This window comes from Aspergillus melleus (genome assembly GCF_016097325.1).
Source record: "Aspergillus melleus strain CBS 546.65 chromosome Unknown contig1, whole genome shotgun sequence".
Lineage (NCBI taxonomy): Eukaryota > Fungi > Ascomycota > Eurotiomycetes > Eurotiales > Aspergillaceae > Aspergillus > Aspergillus melleus.
Window position 1 is genome coordinate 7,469,025 of NW_025763370.1, and position 20,598 is coordinate 7,489,622.

Below are 20,598 nucleotides of genomic sequence, written 5' to 3' on the forward strand. Positions count from 1 at the left end.
ATACCGTACACAGTGTACAACAATGAATACTATCTCCAGCGGAGACAATTATTAGATAATCCACTCTAGTCAGCCCGTCAGTGACTGCCTCAGGAGCCAATGATGTCCGCCGGAGCAAGATTTGAGCTGAGTGATTGGCGGAATGAATGCCGTCAAGACTTTGCCTTCAATTTGGGGAACCAAAGCCCGAGTATGGCCGCCCAAATGTGAAATGGACGTGGGACATTCCGTCACTGGGACACACGTGAGCTGCTTCAAATGTTGCAGATGCTGCCCATCACTGCTACAGGCATTTGTAGCCTGCCCACTCCAGCTCAGTGACAGCAGCTGCAATGTCATGTACGCCGCCATTGCAGTCCCCCAAGCGCCAGGTTAGCTTTGGCACCACGCGCGAGCGGGAATTCTGCAAGTGGGTCTCTCTATACCTACTGATGCTTACCGTTGTGGCGCTTTGGCCACTTTTGATGTGATACCCATGCTAATCTGGGCGACCGGTGATAGGTATCTGCCTCCGTATCATCAAAGTCTGCCTCTCAGTCACCATGTTTCCGCCGATTCCCCGTGCCCTCATGCCACCCGACCTTGCCCCGATACTGTTCTCACGGCTTTTGCCCAACTGGGTGCCCTGCGCTTGAACGCCGAACGAGTGCTCATCTCTCTCTTTGGGAAGGATAACCAGCACATCCTTGCGGAGGCATCACGGACACTGAGCTTGCAAGATGATAACGAGTTTGAAGAGGACGATGAGCTATGGATGGGCTGCTGCACCGTCGCCTATGAGCGCAGTTTTTGCAAAAATGTGCGCGAATTGTCTAGTTTTCCTCGGAGTTGGGATGAGAAAGCTTTTGTTGTTCCCGACCTTCAAAAGGACGATCGGTTTTCGGAGGCGATTGATGTGAAACACTTCCCGCATGTGCGATTTCTGGCCTGTGCGCCCATCGTCAGTCCGAAGGGGTTGACGATCGGCGCTTACACTGTCCTGGACACGAAGCCGCGTGCACCTTTGGATAAAAGGACGATCAAGTTCCTAACCGACATGTCGGTTACAGTGATGAGCCACCTTCAGACGAATCGGTCCAAGACTCGATACCTCCGCAGCGAGCGAATGATGGTCGGTTTGGGGAGCTTCCTGGAAGGAAAGGCTAGTATGCGCAGTTCTTGGCTGGAAAGCAGCGACTCTTCTCGGTTTGGGGAGCTCACCGAACCCTCAGAAGGACACGTCAACGCCAGGCAACAAGCGAAGCAAGTGATAGCTAAGTCTGAGCGGGCTCTGCGGGAACCAGGTTTTTCAAGGCGCTTGCCCCTGCGCACGCGAGAGTTACGACCTTCAGACGACCAGGCAATTCGACCATGTAGAAAGCACCCTGTGGACAGTATTACAACAGCAACGAGAGCAGCTAGGAGTCAGTCGGCGCCGAAATCTGCGGCAGTTAAACAACTACCGGAGCAAAGCACGCCGAAGGACCATCCGCAGCATGATACGTACAACACAGAAGTCAAGCACGCTTTCTCCCGTGCGGCCAATATTGTGCGTGAGTCCATCGCAGTGGAGGGCGCTGTGTTCTTTGACGCCAATTTCGGCTCCCATGCTGGCTTGATCAATAATGCAAAGTGCGAGATGGACTACAGCGACACAGACGGCGCTTTGACAAGCGACGATAGCGAGACAACAGGGGAACGGTTGGCAGCTCCAAGACTTGGCCATACTGCTGATCATAAGGATGAGTCCAACTCCTGCAATATTCTTGGGTTCTCCACGACATCGGCCTCCAGTATTGACCGACAGTCCATTGGTGACCAGCGGATGACCCTTTCCGAGTCATTCATACAAAGTCTATTACACCGATACCCCCGAGGTAAAATATTCAACTTCGCGGAAGATGGGACTGTTTCTTCTGAGGATACGAGCGATACCCTGTTCAAAAACTTCAAAGCCGATAATCCAGGTGCTATTGCGAGCGGCAAGCGTCGAATGATGGGGCGCAAATATAAAACGACGAGAAGGAGGATGATTCGTCAAGACGTCTCAACGCTGAGCGAATTTGCCCCTGGCTCCCGCAGCATCATCTTTGCTCCTCTGTGGGATTCGCACAAGGGAAGATGGTACTCTGGCTGTCTCGTCTGGACTAAAACCCCGCTTCGCGTTTTCACTTATGACGACGAACTAACATTCTTATTTGCCTTTGGACATAGTGTCATGGCAGAGGTTCATCGGCTTGGATCTGAACTCGCCGAGCGGGCTAAGTCAGATTTGCTCTCCAGTATCAGTCACGAGCTGCGGTCCCCGCTCCATGGGGTTTTTGGGACAGCAGAGCTGTTGGCCGAGACTAGTATGAATGCACTACAATTGGGAATGGTGCACACGATCGAATCGTGCGCTAGCACATTGTTCGACTCCATCAACCATCTTCTGGAGTATGCCAATATCAACAATATGCGAAAAGGTCGCTCTGTACGGGCATCGCGTTCGAATGGCGACTATTTCAACTTTCCGTCAGATAAGGGACAATTCCGGTATGTGCAAGACCAGGAAGATCCAGGAAATTTGGACTCCAATATCCAACTTGATGCTGCGCTGGAAGAGGTTGTGGAGAGTGTCTTTGCCGGCTACGCCTTTCTGAATGCGTCGCGGTCGCCGCTACGGAGAGCGTCAACACCTGGTGCGATCCTGTCAGTAATCCCGACGCTCGCGACACAGCCGTCGACAGGGGTGAGGCTAGTCTTGGACATCAGCTATGCCGCGAACTGGAAGTTCCCAACCCAAGCCGGTGCTTGGCGGCTTATCATGATGAATATTCTGGGAAATGCTCTGAAATTCACCCAAGAAGGACTGATATATGTGTCATTAGACGCATCCCTCATCGATGCCAAATCCTCAGCCGACGTCAAGTCACAAATCACCTTAACTGTGAGGGATACAGGCACTGGTATCGGTCAACAGTACCTCCAAGATGATATATTTAGTCCATTCTCAAAAGAGAATCCGCTTACGCCGGGGACTGGGCTCGGCTTGAACGTTACATACCGGACGATAGCTGCTCTGGGTGGCGATATTCAAGTCAAATCCCAGAATGGACTGGGAACTGAAGTTATTACCAAAATTGCTCTTCCGCAGTCGCTGGGGCTCGAATCGGATGGGGCTGTTGCAGATGCGCCGTCCCCCATTATCGAGACCAAAGAGCTCGTGCGAGGCACATCCATTGGCATCTTGGGATTGTGTGATTCGAAAGAGGATACAATGTTACGTTCTTCCATAACACAGATGTGCCGCGAGTGGCTTGATATGAATGTTATTGAAGTTGACCCTACACAGGGCGATTTCCGGTATTGCGATTTCTATATCACAACGCAGGAACATATGGACGTAGGGAACCTTCAGATCAAATCTATTGCTCGCGGCCCGACACAGCGATTCGCCTCTCCGGTCATCGCGATCTGCTCGTCGCCAGAAAATGCGCGCAATATGTTCATGGCCAGAAAGAGACGGGGTGATTTAGAAGTTGTCGAGTTCATCAGCCAGCCGTGCGGGCCAAGGAAATTGGCCAAGACGCTGAATATATGCTGTCAGCGCCAGGATGGTCGACGGGGCCTCTCCACAGCGGAGAGTGAACCGCGCGTTGCTTTGGGGCGAGGCCAGAAGTTTGCCGTCCCGCCAATTCCGGAGGCAGAGGACGAGCCGACATTCACGCTTAAGGGGCTAGATATGAAGGTACCCGAGGTTATTCCGTCGAGAGAATTGTCGAAGTCTCCGCCTGATCGTCGCTCTTTGGTCGACTCCAGTCAGGATGGTTCTACTGCCACAGTAAACCAGCCGTTTGTTTCATCGTTCCCGGAAAAGAGTTTGTCTATCAGTCCGTCCCCGAAAAACACGCTGAAAATCCTAATCGTTGACGACAATGAAATCAACATTAAACTCCTGGAAGCATTCATGCGGAAGCTAGGCTGCGAATATTGTATCGCACGCAACGGTTTAGAAGCACTCGAGGCGTTCAAGGCAGAGCCGAAGAGTTTCGGCGTGATCCTCATGGGTAAGTTAGCATACCCGATCCCATGGCCTCATGATTGATCTGTTTTAGATATTTCTATGCCGATTATGGACGGCCTCGAGTCTACGCGAAGTATCCGCGAGTTTGAAAAACAACTGAGTCAGAAGACATCAGTGAGCATCGTTGCCTTGACCGGACTCGCTCAGGCGGAGGTTCACCGAGACGCGATTGCCTCGGGAATGGACATTTTTCTCACAAAGCCCGTGCGGTTGAAGAGCTTGCAGCCCATCTTTGAGGAAAAGGGGGTACTGCCTTGCAGGTAATCTGATGGAGATCAATGAGTGATAATACGCACTAGGCTGCATTACCTTACGACAAAAGAAAAGCATGACCTGGGGTATGATGTATGTGACATAATCAACGTATACGCTTTGGTATGTTATTGAAGCAGTTCCCTTCGATGTATATAATTTGTCGCTATTATGATAGTAATCTCAAACTGAAATGTACATATAAGATTCGAAAAGATATCATTCGAAAAGGGACATGGGCATCGGCAGCTGTCGGTTGTACAGCTCTAGAGTAAATTGACACCGCAAGGCGGAAATATAGGTGTTCTCTGGTTCTCAATTCAAAATTCAACTGTATCCCAAATCAAAGTACTAAACATGATCGCAATTTGCGACATTCTCTGCCAGATACATACGCAATTCCCATAATAATGGCCAGCCATGTTCATCAAAATTACAGAGATTACGAGTCAATTTACCACAGCCTTGACCAATCCTACTTAGCCAAACCCATCAACCCCGTCCCCTCCAAACACCCAATATACTCGCATTCCATCTCTCCATTCTTCACCACGCTTGTCTCCACCCATAGCCCCATCTGCCCTACTCCAAACATCTCGCCACCCGGCGCGTACGCACCCAGGAACGTACTCCGAAGCTTCACATGTCCCAGGTTCCGTCGCCCGATGCGCTCCAGGGTGCCGAGGTCGCGGAAGTAGAAAAGCTGGATCTTCGTGTTATAGTTCAGAGATGGCATGTTGGTATCGTTTCGGAATTTCCCGCTTGACGGGTCGTAGCAGAGACGTGTGTTCACGGGTCCTTTGTCGGAGGAGAGGTTTGCCGTGTTGCTGTTTGTTGATAAGAGGAGATCCTTGATCCATTGCGTTGCGAGCGGATCGTAGCGTTTGAACCACAGGTCTCGTTCTGAGGGGACCATCGTCGCGTGGTCTTGGCCTTCGACTACGAAGCACAGATTATCGGGGATGTCGGAGACGAGGACACGGCCGGGGTGGATTTTCGCTGGTGTGTTTTCATCGGGGGTCCTGATTTCATCCAGATGGTCGTAGTCATCGGCCTTTTCAGTGCTGCTACCGTTCCTGGCGCTGGTACTCGCCCCGTTAGAACCTGAATACGGGCAGCGACCGGCTTGCTCTTGACCTGGCTCCTGATTCTGATGCTGAGGTTGAACCAAAGGCACATTCGAATCCAACGGATCCTTCTCGACCGTCGTCGCCGTAAGTCTCTGTCGATAACACCCCCAATATCCAGCCTTATCAACGACCGAGTTGCGCGGCCCCAGATGCCCCAAACCCGCGACCTCAGGACAAGTCGTTCCATGTTGCGTGCGACTCGCAGGGAGCGTCATCACTTCACGCCAAATCCCAGCGTCGTCGGGTAGATTGGACCAGAATTGCTGGACAGCGGGACTGGTCCACCATGTTTGATAGGAGTCGGATGTGCTCCAGTAGGTGAGCCAGATGCGGGTTTTCTCTTTTCTTTGCGGTCCTTGCGGTCCATCATCCGAGGTGGGGAGGGAGGGGGTGTTGTCTTGGACAATGTGGTCTGTGTGCGCGGGGTGGGTGGATAAGAGGTCGTTGAATCGGGTGATCAGGGTTGTTTTTTCCGGCGTGGTGGTGACATCGTCATTGTCATCGTCAGGGAGCTGGATGCCGAAGAGGGCGTAAACGAAGGGAGAGGAGGTGGAAAGTTGAACGCCGTGCATATTGACAAAATCCGGGATTTTGAGAGAGTGATTGAAAGAAGAGATTAAGTTGGAAGGACCGTGGGAAATTGGCCTTTAAACAGCAGAATGGCCCCCCCCCCCCCCTCTCATTTTCTTTGTCTGCAGAGATCGGCAACTGGCATGCATTCTCGGGCTATAAGCACACATCTGGTTGGGTGGACCGAATAAGCTGACAACTTGGTGGGGTCCGGAATTCTTGCAGAACAGAATCCAGAACTAACTATTCAAGAGTCGGATTAGAAATCGAGGTTGAATAGTAATACGCTCGAAGACTGGCCCGTAAGCTGCCAAGCACCATGATCCACTCTGCCATGTGGTGACGCTAAACATAGTGCTGAGTGAGCAGGGGTATACTCTGAAGATACTTGGCAGAGAGGGTGAAGGTAGATGGAAGTATTTCTCCGGGAAAAGTGGTCGGCCATCACCTCCGAACTCAGCGACGCGTGACTTCCCTTTCGGAGTCCGAAGTGCGAGCCTCAGGACGACAGGGTGCCTGGGGCATCTTTCCTCTCTTCCTCTAGGCCTTGGCCCTATCCCATCTTTAGTCTTGAATTCCATTCTTCACGCGCCCCCCAAACCTGCAAACCGCCCCAAGTCAAGCCAAATAAAACTCAAATTCAAACAAAATGCCCCTCCTCGTCCTCACCAACGCCACCAGCCATCAACCCCGCTCCACCACCGCCATCCAATCCGACCCGTCCCTCAATAGCCAATACACCATCCGCGGCCTGAGTCGCGACCCTGCAAACCCACGAGCCCAGACCCTCGCCACCAGCACAGGAGTCGAGCTAGTCTACGCCGACGTCTCGGACCCGATCTCTCTCCGCACGGCCTTCCAAGACGCAGACATCGTCTTTGTCACAACTATCACCATCTACGATGGACATACTTACGACCATGAAGTCGAACACGGCAAGGCCATAGCCGACGCGGCGGTCGCGATGGCCGTGCCGTATCTGATCTATTCCACCTTGCCCAGTATTAAGCGTTTGTCGGGTGGTGTGTTATCTAGAGCGGGTCAGTGGGATGGCAAGTGCGTGATTGAGAAGTACATTCGCACATTACCGATCAAGGCAGCGTTTATCAGTCCGGGGTCATTTATGGAGAACTTTCATGCGTCGTTGACGCCGAGACGGGTTGTCCATCGTCAAGGTGATCGGGCTGATGATGGCGTGAAGGAAGAGGAGTATGCGTTAACATGCTTTGTATCACCGACGACCACGCTCCCTCTGATAGCAGTGGAGTCTGACTTCGGGAAGTGGGTGGCTGCGATGATCGCTGATTTCGAGCGCTTCGAGGACCGCGTGATTTGTGCGGCCACGAGGATGTATTCGCTCGACGAGATTGTGAGCATCATGAGTTCGGTGTCGGGAAAGAGGGTGGTGTATAATCAGGTAGGGAAGGAGGCCTGGGGTGAGCTTTTGCCCCGGGAGAGGAGGCCGTATATGCTGGATATGATGCAGTGGTTTCAGGATCATGGCTATTTCGGGAAGGGCACGGAGGAGAAGGTGAGAGCTGGCAGGGAGGAGGCGAGGGGCGAGGTTATTGAGTTGGAGGAGTATTTGAGAAGGAATCCGTTGGTGCTGCGTTAAACATATTGTATGATTCGTGGGGTTGAGGGAAGGAGAGTTGACAGATTGACACCGGAGCGACCATATGCTTATTGCACTTCATAGTTTCAAACAAGAATGAATATCCCATTGTTATACTGTCATCGGAACTGAAACTGACCTCAGATCAACTCATAGCCTCCTCCAGAAACTTACCGAAACGCACCATATGCTGCCCTCTCTCCATCGAGAAATGTTTCACCCCTTCTAGCACAGTGACATGTAAATTCTTCCTCTCCACTAAACTCGCCCACCCATCACCACTGAAATCCGTCCGATCCGTCAACAGCCATATCATCTCTCTCGGGTCATCATCCCGAAGCTCCATCTTCGGTACCTCCTCGCCATGACATACGCCATCCGTCGCATAGATCAGATATGTCGACACCGAAAACCCTAGTTTTGAAACCCAATATGCGTCTAGCAAGCGGATGAACGCGTCGAAATGCGGCCGGAGCCAATCCGGCGCGGTGCCCCGACCAAAGAGCCCGATCTGCTCGAAGAAATCGTACATTTTGGCCGGCGGATTCTGAAGGCCGATTGGGTTTGGTGCATCGATTAGAATGATTCGACTTGTTTTTTGTCCCGCGGCATGTAATTGACGCGCAGCTTCGTAAGCGCAGATTCCACCTGCAGACCAGCCGGCGAGATGGTATGGGCCGGTGGGTTGACGGTGTCGGATCTCGACGAGGTATTTTGCGGTTAAAGATTCGAGGCTGCGAGTCATTTGATGGGGCGTTTTCATGTACGGGCAGTTGAGCGCGTAAGCGGCTGTATTTGGGACCTTGGGGATATGTGCGTAGGATGTTGCTGATCCAGAGCCGTCGGGGAAGAAGAAAACCGTTTTTTGGCTGGTTTTTGGATTGCCCCAAAGAAGGATGGAGGTGGACTGGGGACCTGAGCTGGGGTCGCAGGAAGGTACAGCAGTTCTGGGTGGTGGTGAGGGTAGGTCGGATGGTGGCGTAATGAGGCCGAGGCTTTTGTTCAGTTCGGAGAGATTGTGGCAGTCCGTTAGGGCTGTTGATGGGATTTCGATTTCAAGCGTCTCGGCAAGTGTGCTGGCGATTGTAAGGGCAAGTAGTGAGTCCACGCCGAGCTCGCTGAACGGCGTGGTGGGCGTGACGTCGCTGATAGACGCGCCGGTTTCTGACGCGATGGTCGAGCGAAGTAAGTCGATGAGGGAAGTAGATTCGTTAGCACTTGGCTCAGTAATTCCAGTCAAGTACCCGGACATGGTCTCGCTGGAGGAAGGGGTGTTGACAGTCGGTGAACTGCTCAAGGAGGCAAGGTGGGTCATTAAGTCTTTTGGGGTGGGGTATTCTGTAAATAGAGAGGACGAGACCTCGATGCCCACTTCTTCTTGGATTCGACCGCATATAGTCAGCGAAAGAAGAGAGTCGATGCCGTGATTTGTGAACTCATCCGTTGGTGACAGGTCAGCAAGGGCAACCCCTGATTCGGCTGCAATGATACCCATGACACGAGCCGCGGCGTCTGGTTTTGTTGATTCGTGTGCCGGCGAGTGTTGTCTGTGCGTGACTGGAGGAGGTACACGACGCTCAGAAGCACCGCCTGAAAGCACCCTTTCCAGCACACGTCGAGGAATGCCTTGGAACTATGCCCGTTAGACCACAATCATGCCTCGGACTGTCGGACTTACTCTCACGCCCTCATACAGTCCAATAACAGTTCCCCCATCCAAGATATACGTATCACCCACATATGTCATGCCACTCTCAACCTGCATTTTGTTATACACCCGGTATGTCTTACCCATGGACACTGGCACAGGACAGCGCATCCGCTCCCATCCTTGGTTGATGAAAACCTGTGTCTTGCCCGGTGAAACATCGCTATTCAGAACAAAGCCCGCGACGTGGCCAAGACTATCAATCCAACATGGATTGAATATGAAACCATTGTCGCCGGTTTGGAAGGACACTAATACAGTAGCTTCATGTTCCTCGGCATCGAAGATCACATCTTGCATGCCATGGTAGTCGGGCCCGTATTCGACCGTTTGTGCAAAAACCTGGTATGCGAGTTTGCGTTTGACGTGATGGGCTTCGCCTTGATGGGCACTCTCTTGCAAAGCATCGATTCGGCTCTGGATGAGATATGCGTTGCGCCTCCAATCCTCTAACCAGCGGTGAGACTCGCTTATCCGTACGCAGAATGTAGCATGCTCCGTTTCCTTGTCCTTTGGGCCGCTGAAAAGACGGCATGACACTATCTGGGCTCGCCAATCCGCCTTTGCAGCTACATAGTAAAGCTGAGATGGTACGTCCTGAGAAATGAGCGGATTTTGTATCTTCATTTCCGCTACGTCTAAGCCGACTGTATCAGGAGACAGTTTGACAGCTTGCATCATGTATCTCACTATTGTGAGAGCAATATCCGCATATAGAGACTGCTCTGTCAGCAAGTGGTAGACAGTATCACTGGATAGAATTTACCGAAGGACATAGCACTGTGCCATGGACAACGTGGCCGGTAAGGATAGGCGCCAGTCTTGCATCGTGTATGTCAGACGCCGCCAGCAGAGTAGATGTATCATCTCCGTGGGATTCCTCCAGAACCTGCTGGACTGAAGGACTCAAGTAAAGCGGCTCGGCCTTCTCAGCAGAAACCCCGTCTCCTTTCGTCAGACAGAAGTTGTTCCGATAAGGGATCCAGTAGTTCTTCAAATCCCAGGCATACCGCGGCAAGGCCAGGACCTCCTGTTGATGTTCCCACGGCCGATGGTACTCAGACCAGTTGATCTCAACTCCGCTATTATACAAGACCTCTAGGCCTCCTGTAATGACGGTCCAAGTATCAGTGTCTGTCCGGAGGGACGGTACAGTTACTATATTCCGGCCCAAGGTGCCCTTTATCATGCCCGAGCAGGTCGGATGCGACCCTAATTCCAGCCATATGGTCTTTTCACTGACAAGATCTGCCCTTGCAGCTTGGATGGCACCTTGGAAGTTGACGGGCTGTCGACATGCCTGGGTCAAGTATTTCCCGAGCAAAGTACCGGTATCCCCAGCTGAGATAACGGATGCAAGTAACGGTGAAATGTATGCAACACGTGGTGGACGATACCGAATGCGGCTGGCAGCTAGCTCGAATTCCTTCAAAACAGGATCAACATGAGCCGAGTGAAAGGCGTAAGGGACGTCCATCATGGTACATGCAACCCGGCAGCCATCCAGCCTCTGCTTTAGGCCGGAAAGCTGCTCTAAAGAGCCACTCACAACATTGCTTTCGGGTTGGTTGAAGCAAGCGATTTCGCAGGTATCTAACTCCGGCTGCATCCCCTGGGCTGACTGCTTGACTACTAACATGCCATGTGTCCGTGGACGCGTCTTCTCGACAAACAGCATAGCCCGCGTGCCAACCAGGTATATAACATCACTAGCGGTGATCACACCTGCAGCGTAAAGAGCAGCATACTCGCCCAGACTGTGCCCTATAGTGGCCACCGGCAAAACCCCAAGGGATGACCAAAAGTTGTATAGGGCCATTTGGAGGCAAACCAGGCTCAGTTGGTCTGCCACTGGAGAGGAGTCTTCTGTTGTCCCCTGGATTATAGGCAAGAATGGCGGGAAGCCCTGGCTTTGAGCGATAGAATTCAAACGCAAGATGCAATCACGGAACGAAGGAACCATGTCAAAGAGTTGCTGCCCCATGCCGGCGTACAGTGCGCCTTGTCCAGGGAAAACCATGATAACCCTGCTCTTCGGAGAAACGGTATGCGTGATCGAAACAGTCGCTTGCAATCGTTCAAGAATGGATACGGTGTCCCCGCCGGATACCAGTACCCGGAAGCTGTGATGCATTCGCCTAGCTGTGCTTGTGTATGACAGACTCGACAGCGAAACCTCTGGATGGTCAGCCAGATAGTGTATCATATTCTCCAAATTACCCTGTAGTGACATGGCCGTCTTTGCCGTTACAGCCACAACATGCCTGGCCCGCTTATCCTCTCCCGGTCGACTTCTCTCCGGTGCATCTTCTACCAAAGCTGCCGTGTTTCCCCCGGCCGCACTGAAATTATTCAAAAAGACAAGCCTCTTCTCTCCTTTCCCCCTGTTCCACTCTGCGGCTCTCATGGGAATGTGCACGTTCCTCTCGTCCCAATCAGTGGGATAAGTGTGATTGATCTTGGTCTTGATGCCACAGTGCGGTGGAATCGTACTGAACCTCAGCATCAACAACACTTTGATCAACGACGCTACGCCACTTGCGGATCCGGCGTGACCCATATTCGCTTTCGCTGCCCCAAGGTACAAGCACCTTTTTCTCGGCTTCTCAGGTGCAAACACCTTCAGGACGGACCTCATCTCAGTGGCATCGCCGGCCTGGGTACCGGTCCCGTGCATCTCCACGTATCCAACCTCCTTTGGATCGGTGCCAGTATATCGGAGTATGCGATTGAAGACTGCAATTTGATCGCCTTCAAATGGCCGTGTGATGGAGTCCGTGTGGCCACAATGGTTTGTGTACGTGCCGCGAATCACACCAAAGATGGGATCATTTTCAGACAGGGCGTCGTCGAGTCGTTTCAGCAGAACACTGCCGACACAGTCGGATCGACAGTACCCGCCTGCACCGTCGTCAAACGCGTTGCAGTTTCCTTGCTCCGTTAACACGGGATGATGAAATAATTAGGAGGTAGATGTACCCTTGGTCGTAAGAAAGTGACCTCTATCGAGGCCCGCAAAATTATCCGGGTTCGTCATGACATTGCAACCTCCAGCAAGAGCTGTGTCGCATTCTCCGCGCCAGAGGTATGCGCATGCTGCTTGAATGGCAGCGAAGCTCGACGAGCACGCCGTGTCAATGCTCAGGCTTGGTCCACAAAATCGAAAGAAGTAGCTGTGCAAATTAGGTTATTAGTGACACAAACGGATTTCAAGAGCACGGTCGGCACCTGATCCTCCCAGAAAGAAATGCCCTGTTCCCACCGGGGATGAAATAGGTATCCACGTTTTGGCCACTATTCACCTCCCTGTAGTCATCGCTCGTCATACCGTAGAACACACCAATCCGATCCTGCTGGGTGCTAGGGGTTGAGTTCGGAACCAGCCCAGCCATTTCGATTGCTTCGAACGCTGTTGTGAGACCCAATCGCTGGCACGGATCCGTGTTCTCCGCTTCCCGCGCGGACATGTTGAAGAATCGCGCGTCGAAGACACCAGGTTCCTTGATGAAGCAGCCATATTTGATTCGGCTCGTATTTTTCTTCTTGCCCGTTGCATCGTAATGCTCTTCCCAGTCAAATCTGTCTTCGGGGATTGTGCGATGCGCATCGCGACCTGCCAGCAGGAGAGACCAGAACTCCTCGTTGGATGCAGAGTCAGGGAAACGACCGGAATAGCCTATAATTGCTACTTTCGAGTCGGAGAACCTTCCTGTGGGCTCGTTTTCCGGTGGGGGTGGCAGGTTGCCTTCATTGATGGAGGTCGTAGTAACAGTCAAGGATGGAAGTTGCTGGGCTAGACTGCTAGCAAGAAAGGAACCTCGATCTTGGACACAATAGAGTGTGCAGTCTGTAAAGTCATGCACAGACAGCTCTCTAGAGAGGCTCGACACGACGCGGTTCCACTGAATGGGGTGTGTCAGTGTCTCCGTCACCGCTCCGTGGAGAAGATCCTCGAATCTCTGAGACTCTAGGATAACTCCAGACGCAGCCGACACTATTGGAAGCCGCTGCGCATACCCTTGCAGGGAGGGGTGGTGGAACCCGAACCCCCCTGCATCACCACCGCTAAATAAATGCGGTGCGTGATAGGGTATTTCAATCGGTAGCACAGAATGCTTTAATGCTGATGCCAACAGAAACTGGGGCAATAAACCCGGCGGGCCGCTTATAGTCACACAGTTGCTGAAAGAGCTAACGTACAGTTGCATGACACGAGGGAGAGTCTACACCATCAGCATCCTATCAGTCTGGTGGAAGTTGTTCTTACCTTCTCCGCATTGAATCTCTGGACCAACTTCTCGGCCACAGACTCATCAACCGCGACGACAGCAGACCATGCTCTGTGCTCTTCATCGAGACTGGTGAGGTCATCTCGCAGGGTCAATGCACGTACAGCCGTCTGCAAGGCGACGAGAACGGCCTCGACCGCTGCAGGAACCAACTCTGTCAAGGTGCGCGAGGTGCTGATGGCTGCAGCGGCAAAGCACCCGGTACAAGCGCCGATGACATAGGCGTTGTCGGTCGGATAAGGGCTAGCGCCATCTCCAAAATGCCTAGAATGTCAGATCCCATCGCTGAGCCATTTGGGACTCAAGATCCTCACTTGATAAACAAGCCAATTTGAGTGGTGACAACAAAAGCGAACTTCAGTGCCGGACACGCATGAGACTGGTCATGCTGGGCAAAGAGGTCCACCAAAGTAGTGAAACACGGGAACCAGTCTTGCTGATAGACCGGAAGGCTGGCAACATAGCGCCGAAGATAATAGCCAGCTTTCTCGAGAAAATCGATGAGAATGGGATTATTCTTGACCTGGAGGAGGTCGTGAAGAGTTGACTCGAAGGGAACGGTTTGGTCCCCGAAGACGAAGACGTTGGCCTGCATGTTTGCGATGTTTGTTCTGTTTGCGCTCGATGTTTGGTCCGTGCGTTAATGCCTGAGGTTTCGACGATGCATACACCTTGAGTAAGTCGATGGGGTTGGAAGTGACACGTTTGATCTGAAGGAGGCGTGCATTTGCTCTCTTTCTGGAGAGCAAATATTTCGGAGCCCGGGGATTGTCTATATCAAAATACATAAAGCATTAGGAAGCCGTTTCGGAAGGCAAAGCCCGTCAGCATGCGACGTCGCAATCCAGTGTTGGACAAATGCCTAAGTTGACATGTGAGTACGCATGAGCTTGGGCTATATGGCATAACGTACTCCTGGGCGTAGATCCTGCATATCCCCTATTCAGTGCTAGCATTAGTTTTCAATGTTGGGTACTGCCTAGGAGTCATAAGAACGACGGATGCTATTGACGTGTGTTGTGTAGAGAACTGGTAGATCTTTTGTCTTACGTCCTTGGGTGTCCTGGCTTGTGAATACAGTACTTACGGCACAGTTATTGAAGGGTGGATTTGAGGCAAGTAGCCTGTGGTTCATACTTGCACATGCATAAAATGCTCGACCCTAGTGGGCTGCATCAAATGTAACTCGTTTTGGAGCAGATAGAATGAAAAGTCACACACGGCTGTTTTTTCAAAATTGACTTTGATACCGATATCATATTCAGTCAATCGATGCAACTTAAAACATCTAAACGACAACCCCATCTTCAATCAACTTCTCCACCCAACCAGTCAAAAAGACCGTCCGCTCAGTGTCCGCAAAGTGCTCATGATCAGGACCAATCACCTCCTTGAAAAACGGATCGTCCCTGGCCTTCAAATAATCCTGGATGTCACGAAACTTGACCTGAACCACGCAGTCATAATCAGCGATTTTCTTCTCGGCCTGAGGTACAGGCCCGAGCAGTTGTGTAGCCATGGCTTTGGTCTCGGACGTGTTATGAGTCTTAATCAAGTGGATGTTAGACATGTTTCTTGAACCTGTTCCAGCGAGGACATGGGTAAGATGCATACCATTGTATAACTGACAATTCCAAATTTGGCTATGTGGTTCTTGACCACGGTTGCATGGTGGGTGCTGAGGTACTCATGGTAGGCCTCTTCAGACATGCCTTTCTTGCGGTAGGCAAGAATTGTCCAGGCGTATAGAGGGGCCATTTTAGAGTTAGGCTTGAATGCTGCTCTTGTTCCTTACACGCTTATGGTCTTACGGCATGTTTTATGGTTCTTCAAGGCTTCGGAGCTCGGAATCCGAGAATATGGGAAATCTTTTAGCGCAGACTCTCTAGTAGCTGTGGTTATTCTTCCAGCGTTATCTAATGAGTTCTAATTTCTATACAGTTGAACGGCACTAAGACACAATCCAAGGAAACGAATAATATTCCACCTTGATGTCCAAGAAGCATGGGAAACCACATATATCCCTAAGCTACATTATATCTATGCGCCAGTATCATCCCTTGGCTGCATCCCCTCAAGTCTCTCTGAATCATGTCCATCCATAGGTTTGAACCCTTTCGTAAACACTGCGCTCTCTCGCACCTTCTCCCAATCATGTAGCATGTATCCATTCTCAACTGAGCAAGTCACCTCCTCCCTACCTCGAGGAATCATTTCCGCCTCATAAGCGGTGATCACATCGCTGAGGACTGACCTGCCATCAACTACATTCCGTATACCTTGCAAAAGATTCGACACGTCACATATACAGTGATTCAAGCCCTGTCCGCGGTCTATACTGTCAGTATATTACGCCTGTTCAATGGGGAGACTTACAAGGAGGCATTGAATGCGCAGCATCTCCAACCAGTGTGATCCTGCCTTCTCGGTTATCCCACGGCTGGCTGACCCAGAAACTGATATCCGCTTTATTGGCTCGTGTATCATCCGGAAGCCAGGTGAATGCAGATCGTGCAGGCTCAGCTAAGGTCTGGGCTCTCTGACGGATCAAATGTAATCTTTCCTCGTAGGAGGATGGTTCGTCTACATCAGTGAACCAGGCCATGGCGAGATGGAAGATCCATGAGGCAGGGTTATCCGGCCCATCGGGCATGCTCGAGACTACTTGCATTAGATAGATTTCAAGACTTCTGGCGGGACATACTAGACTGAAAAGCGTGAAACGACCGGTCGCTCAACGCTAGATAGCTCGTCGGAAACCGCTTCCGTAAGAACAGTGCTTTATCGGCGTCAAAGGATGCCGTCATATTGGTATGGAAGATCGGAAATCGGCTCACGGCCGCTTTCTCGACGCTTTTCATAGCAAACTCGCGCACCGTCGACCGCGGTCCATCCGCGCCGATGAGTATCGTTCCGGATACCATGCTGCCATCTTCAAAAAGGGCTATTACGCCGCCTCTCTCGGCAAACGCAACGTCGATCAATTTCTTTCCGTATTGTACAGGTATGCCCTCTGCGCATAGTGCACGCATTCCGCTGCGCGGGACTCTCAGCCCTTTCTCGTAGGGAACAGCGGCCAGAATATTTCCGGTCTCCCCGTGAATGACTGGGTATCGTCCGCCTGCATCGATGGGAATGGCAGGGTTGCAGGAGACGTCATTCATCGCTCGATACCGCTCCTCGGGGAGTAAGGCCTGCAGACGATCCAGAGCCCAGTGGATCGCCATGGTCCACTCATTGCTGCGGTAATTCAGGGCAACTTCTTTCTCGAAGATGGAGTAGCGGATTCCGGCCTATTGCTGTTAGCATGGCTCGTGTGGTCAGAGAATCCTACTTTTTTGAGTGACTGTGCCAGAATTAAGCCAGTGATCCCGGCGCCTATGATGAGTACGTGGACTTCTGTGTTTGTGGCCATGTTTAATCGCAGCGATGATTAGAGTACTCAAGATCTGTATGTCTCAATTCTACCCCTGCATGCCATCTTTCGCGGTCGTCTGATTTTACTCGGGGCTCGGATTCCGAGCACGCGGCGCTCTAAACCCTACATCCTTCTTTGCCGGTATCTTTCCATTTGCCACCGGTGATTTACCATCTGCTCAATATGCAGATCACACTGATGGACTTCAGTGCGTGGAGTTTAGCGCTTCTTGTCTTGCCTGCCACATTATGTGCTTTCCCCTTCATCCAGCATAGCTACATCTACCTTCATCCGCTGCGAAGGTATCCCAGTCCGCCCGTCTGGGCAGCTACTTGCCTAGGTCCCTTGGTGCTGGTATCAATTTCACGGCACCCTAAATCAAAGGCTTCTTCACCTGTACCGGAATATGGCCAGACGATTCGAGTCGCCCCAAATGAATTATCATGCAAGGCCGCTGCTGCCTGGGAGGCTATCTACGGTCCACAATCAGATAAGATGCCAAAAGATTCAGTGTTCTCTCTACTTACACCTACCGGTATGCCGAGTGAGCTTTATTCTCTTTTGCGTTCAGTAATACGGGCCTGGTCTAATTATCTACAGCTATCCTGACAGCTGATCGAGCGACCCACAGCAGACAGAGACGTCTCCTCTCTCACACATTCTCCGAAAAAGCTCTCCGCGAGCAGGGCGACATCATCGAAGGCTATGTGAATCGACTGATGCCGCAATTTTCATCTCTCGCAGATGGAGGATCCATCAATGTTTCCGCATGGTTCAACTATTTTGGTACGTCCACTCCACGCCTTCCCAAGCCCGGACCAACTAAAAAGACAGCCAGCATACGACGTAATCCAGGACCTCTCCTTCGTCGAACCCTGCAGTTGCACGGAAACTGGCATTCCAGACGTATTCGTCTCCTCGCCTCCCGCCATATCCAAATAGCTCATCCTATTCCAAATGCTGACCTCACCTGGCCAAGTCGTTTCTTCATGCTGCGATCCGCCTCCGGTGTGCGCGCCCGAAACATCAACCGAGTAGTAGACACCGTCACCAGACGCATCGAGCTCGTCACCGACCGCAAGGACTTCCTCCATTATATCCTCGCAGCTATGGAGAGCGATAAAGGCATGACTCGCGACGAAATCAACATGAATGCGTTCTCGTTCAGCATTTCCGGATCAGAGGATACGGCTACCGCGCTCGCCGCGTTCGTGTTTTAAATTTGTACTCATCGCCGCGTGTATCGGATTGTTGTGGCGGAGATTCGCAGCAGGTTTGGGGATGAGGGAGAAATTGGAATGAGCACTGCTAATGACCTGGCATATATAAATGCCGTTCTCGCTGAAGTCCTCCGCATGCATCCCCTCGTTGCGATTCACCTTTCCTCGTGTGGTTCCTCGTGCGGGCGTCTTCATTGACGGCGGCTTCGTTCCGCCAGGTACTTCCGAGAGCTTGGTCTCTCGACGAACAATCGATACTCGTAAAGTTAGGCATTTCCTTTGCACTAGAACCTCCCCAGATCCAATAGTGCTGGTGTCCCACTAAGAGTTTATGGATCTCCCGGGGACACTTGATGATTAAGCTCATAATTACTATCCCCAGTGAAGTTGAACTTCTTCACCAGCACAGAATAGAGAAGAGAGCGAAAATAAACGATGCACAGAAGGAAAATACATCAAACCTAAAACACACAAATTCGCAACATAGTCAGAGATATAGGAAGGCATAGGCGAAGGCGAGTTATTTCAATGCTCAACTAGATCACTCGCTCAGGTCATATACATCTTTTCTCAGTGGCTTTCGCCTCCCTGTGTAGCCTTCGCCTGACGGGCATACCAGCCCGTAAGATCTTTAACTACATAACCTACAAAATTGACTAAGTGAACGATCCCACAAAACCAGTAAAACGAAATATTCCAGCATTTCTGATGCAGAGATAGGTAGCTGCATAAATAGTAGTAGGAAATGCTCAGGGCGAGAGTAGACAGCACAAATCTAGTCGTCGGCAATTAGTACAAGTAGCTTTTGGGACTCTGTATCGATCAAATTACTTAATTGGATGCACAAAAATGGTCCAACGCTCAATGAATTTGAAAATGCTAGTGCAAAGCTGTCGAATTGGGTTTTGTTCTGGACGGCCAGGGCTTGAGCGAGATTCGGACAAGAACATAGAACCATGTGGGTTGGGGTTGGGGTCCTGTTTCAATTCTTCCATTGTAGCTTTCATACAGAAACGATTGGAAATTGGCAGGGCAGAAAGAACGGGGCAAGAGTCGAGCGTAATGGAGGCGGCAGCTTTACTTTTATGGTCCAAATGAGTCGCAGGGATCTTGGATAGGGAAAGGTTTTGTGGGACCGATAGGGCAGGGACCGCAGTGTCTGTACTAAACTGTGTCGCGAATCGCTTCTGGAGTCGGAGGTCTAAAAGTCGCATGTAGACCCACATGAAACAACAGGAGAAAAGATTGTATTCCAAAATCTCTCAAGGTATAGAAAATTGATTTCAATTGGAAGAAGCAATAAGCTTCCCAGGGGAAGACCTCAATAGCGGGACCTTACTCGCATACCTCGACTAATTGGAGAATATATGTCCTTCTGAAAGTCACTCTGTTAGGTTGACATTATAAAGCTATTCATGACTTTCTCAATGCTCCATAGTGGCACTAAAGTAGGTTCCTACTAGCACAGCTCAAGGGCCTTGCTGAGGTCTGCCCCCTAACTTCAAGTGGAAACACCCCCGAAGAGCTTTATAAATGTGAGACATTTGAGTAGAACATGTTAAGTTAAACAAACTAACAAGCACTTTCATGTGAGAATTCTGCGTAGTCGCTTTACAAGACTACCCGAGATGAGCATTAGAATTATTTTTGAAGTAATGGTATTGTATACTTGGTTTATACAGCACTGGGCCAACCAGGTTGCTATTGGCATTGGCGATGAATGTATAGGACTGGTTAATGCAGGGTAAACGGCGAACTTCTATTACCAATTGTTCCCTAAATTGAACAGTTCTCGATGGAACTATATGAATGTTGAAATTTGTGGGATAGCCGATTTTCGGTAGACTTTACAGGACATTTTGTTTAAGTAAAAAACCGTTCTTCTCCCAGCATTTATCTTTTAAGCACATGAATTTTTTCAAGTTACTATGTATCAATGTCGTGTACTAAACACAGCTATAGTGGTGAAAACACCACGCTTCCGGAGACCAACCACTCATTTTTACCGCGATCAGATGAACGGAAAGGGCAGTGAGAAACCTGGGAGGCTGCCAATCGTGGAGTAAGAGAAAATGTTCTGCAGTATGAGATTCTGACCCGAAGAATGAAGGCTGTTTTTGGCTTTGTGTTTCTTGTTGTTCTTGAGTTCGATAAATCCGTGGCTAAGGACAAGAATATATATCTGATCAATAAGATGAATGGAGCCCGTTTAAAAAAAGGATTGTTTTACTCAGCAAAACTTATGGATTCTAACAACATTACAATAGTTTGAAAAGAGTGAATAGAAATATTTGTTACAGTAGTGGCTGATGCAGTTCCGTGTCGCCCACTGGGAAGCCAGGCGATCATGA

The 20,598-nt window shown here is 50.8% G+C and overlaps 7 protein-coding genes across 7 annotated transcripts; 3 read left to right on the forward strand and 4 right to left on the reverse strand.

Moving 5' to 3' along the window:
• Positions 1-332: 332 nt before the first annotated feature.
• LDX57_002680 (hybrid sensor histidine kinase/response regulator) lies at positions 333-4,309 on the forward strand (the record flags this gene model as incomplete). Its single annotated transcript, XM_046084329.1, has 3 exons — positions 333-409; positions 502-4,028; positions 4,077-4,309. The coding sequence occupies 3 exons, from the start codon at positions 333-335 to the stop codon at positions 4,307-4,309; spliced, it is 3,837 nt and encodes a 1,278-aa protein (XP_045940292.1).
• Positions 4,310-4,772: 463 nt separating this feature from the next.
• LDX57_002681 (phenylacetaldoxime dehydratase family protein) lies at positions 4,773-5,999 on the reverse strand (the record flags this gene model as incomplete). The annotated part of the gene is made up of 1 exon (XM_046084330.1): positions 4,773-5,999. The coding sequence occupies one exon, from the start codon at positions 5,997-5,999 to the stop codon at positions 4,773-4,775; it is 1,227 nt and encodes a 408-aa protein (XP_045940293.1).
• A 647-nt stretch (positions 6,000-6,646) lies between these two features.
• Positions 6,647-7,612, forward strand: LDX57_002682 (uncharacterized protein; the record flags this gene model as incomplete). Its single annotated transcript, XM_046084331.1, has 1 exon — positions 6,647-7,612. The coding sequence occupies one exon, from the start codon at positions 6,647-6,649 to the stop codon at positions 7,610-7,612; it is 966 nt and encodes a 321-aa protein (XP_045940294.1).
• Positions 7,613-7,757: 145 nt separating this feature from the next.
• LDX57_002683 (uncharacterized protein) lies at positions 7,758-14,231 on the reverse strand (the record flags this gene model as incomplete). Its single annotated transcript, XM_046084332.1, has 6 exons — positions 13,924-14,231; positions 13,588-13,862; positions 12,300-13,543; positions 10,087-12,251; positions 9,291-10,040; positions 7,758-9,245 (listed from the first exon to the last, which is right to left on the reverse strand). Exons 3-6 carry the CDS (start codon positions 12,355-12,357, stop codon positions 7,758-7,760), a joined length of 4,461 nt encoding a protein of 1,486 aa, XP_045940295.1. The 5' UTR covers positions 12,358-13,543; positions 13,588-13,862; positions 13,924-14,231.
• Positions 14,232-14,897: 666 nt separating this feature from the next.
• Positions 14,898-15,367, reverse strand: tpcK (decarboxylase tpcK; the record flags this gene model as incomplete). Its single annotated transcript, XM_046084333.1, has 2 exons — positions 14,898-15,155; positions 15,224-15,367. 2 exons carry the CDS (start codon positions 15,365-15,367, stop codon positions 14,898-14,900), a joined length of 402 nt encoding a protein of 133 aa, XP_045940296.1.
• A 282-nt stretch (positions 15,368-15,649) lies between these two features.
• LDX57_002685 (FAD-dependent oxidoreductase) lies at positions 15,650-17,024 on the reverse strand (the record flags this gene model as incomplete). The annotated part of the gene is made up of 4 exons (XM_046084334.1): positions 15,650-15,942; positions 15,986-16,270; positions 16,314-16,902; positions 16,944-17,024. The coding sequence occupies 4 exons, from the start codon at positions 17,022-17,024 to the stop codon at positions 15,650-15,652; spliced, it is 1,248 nt and encodes a 415-aa protein (XP_045940297.1).
• A 498-nt stretch (positions 17,025-17,522) lies between these two features.
• Positions 17,523-18,247, forward strand: LDX57_002686 (uncharacterized protein; the record flags this gene model as incomplete). The annotated part of the gene is made up of 3 exons (XM_046084335.1): positions 17,523-17,571; positions 17,628-17,813; positions 17,862-18,247. 3 exons carry the CDS (start codon positions 17,523-17,525, stop codon positions 18,245-18,247), a joined length of 621 nt encoding a protein of 206 aa, XP_045940298.1.
• Positions 18,248-20,598: the final 2,351 nt, after the last annotated feature.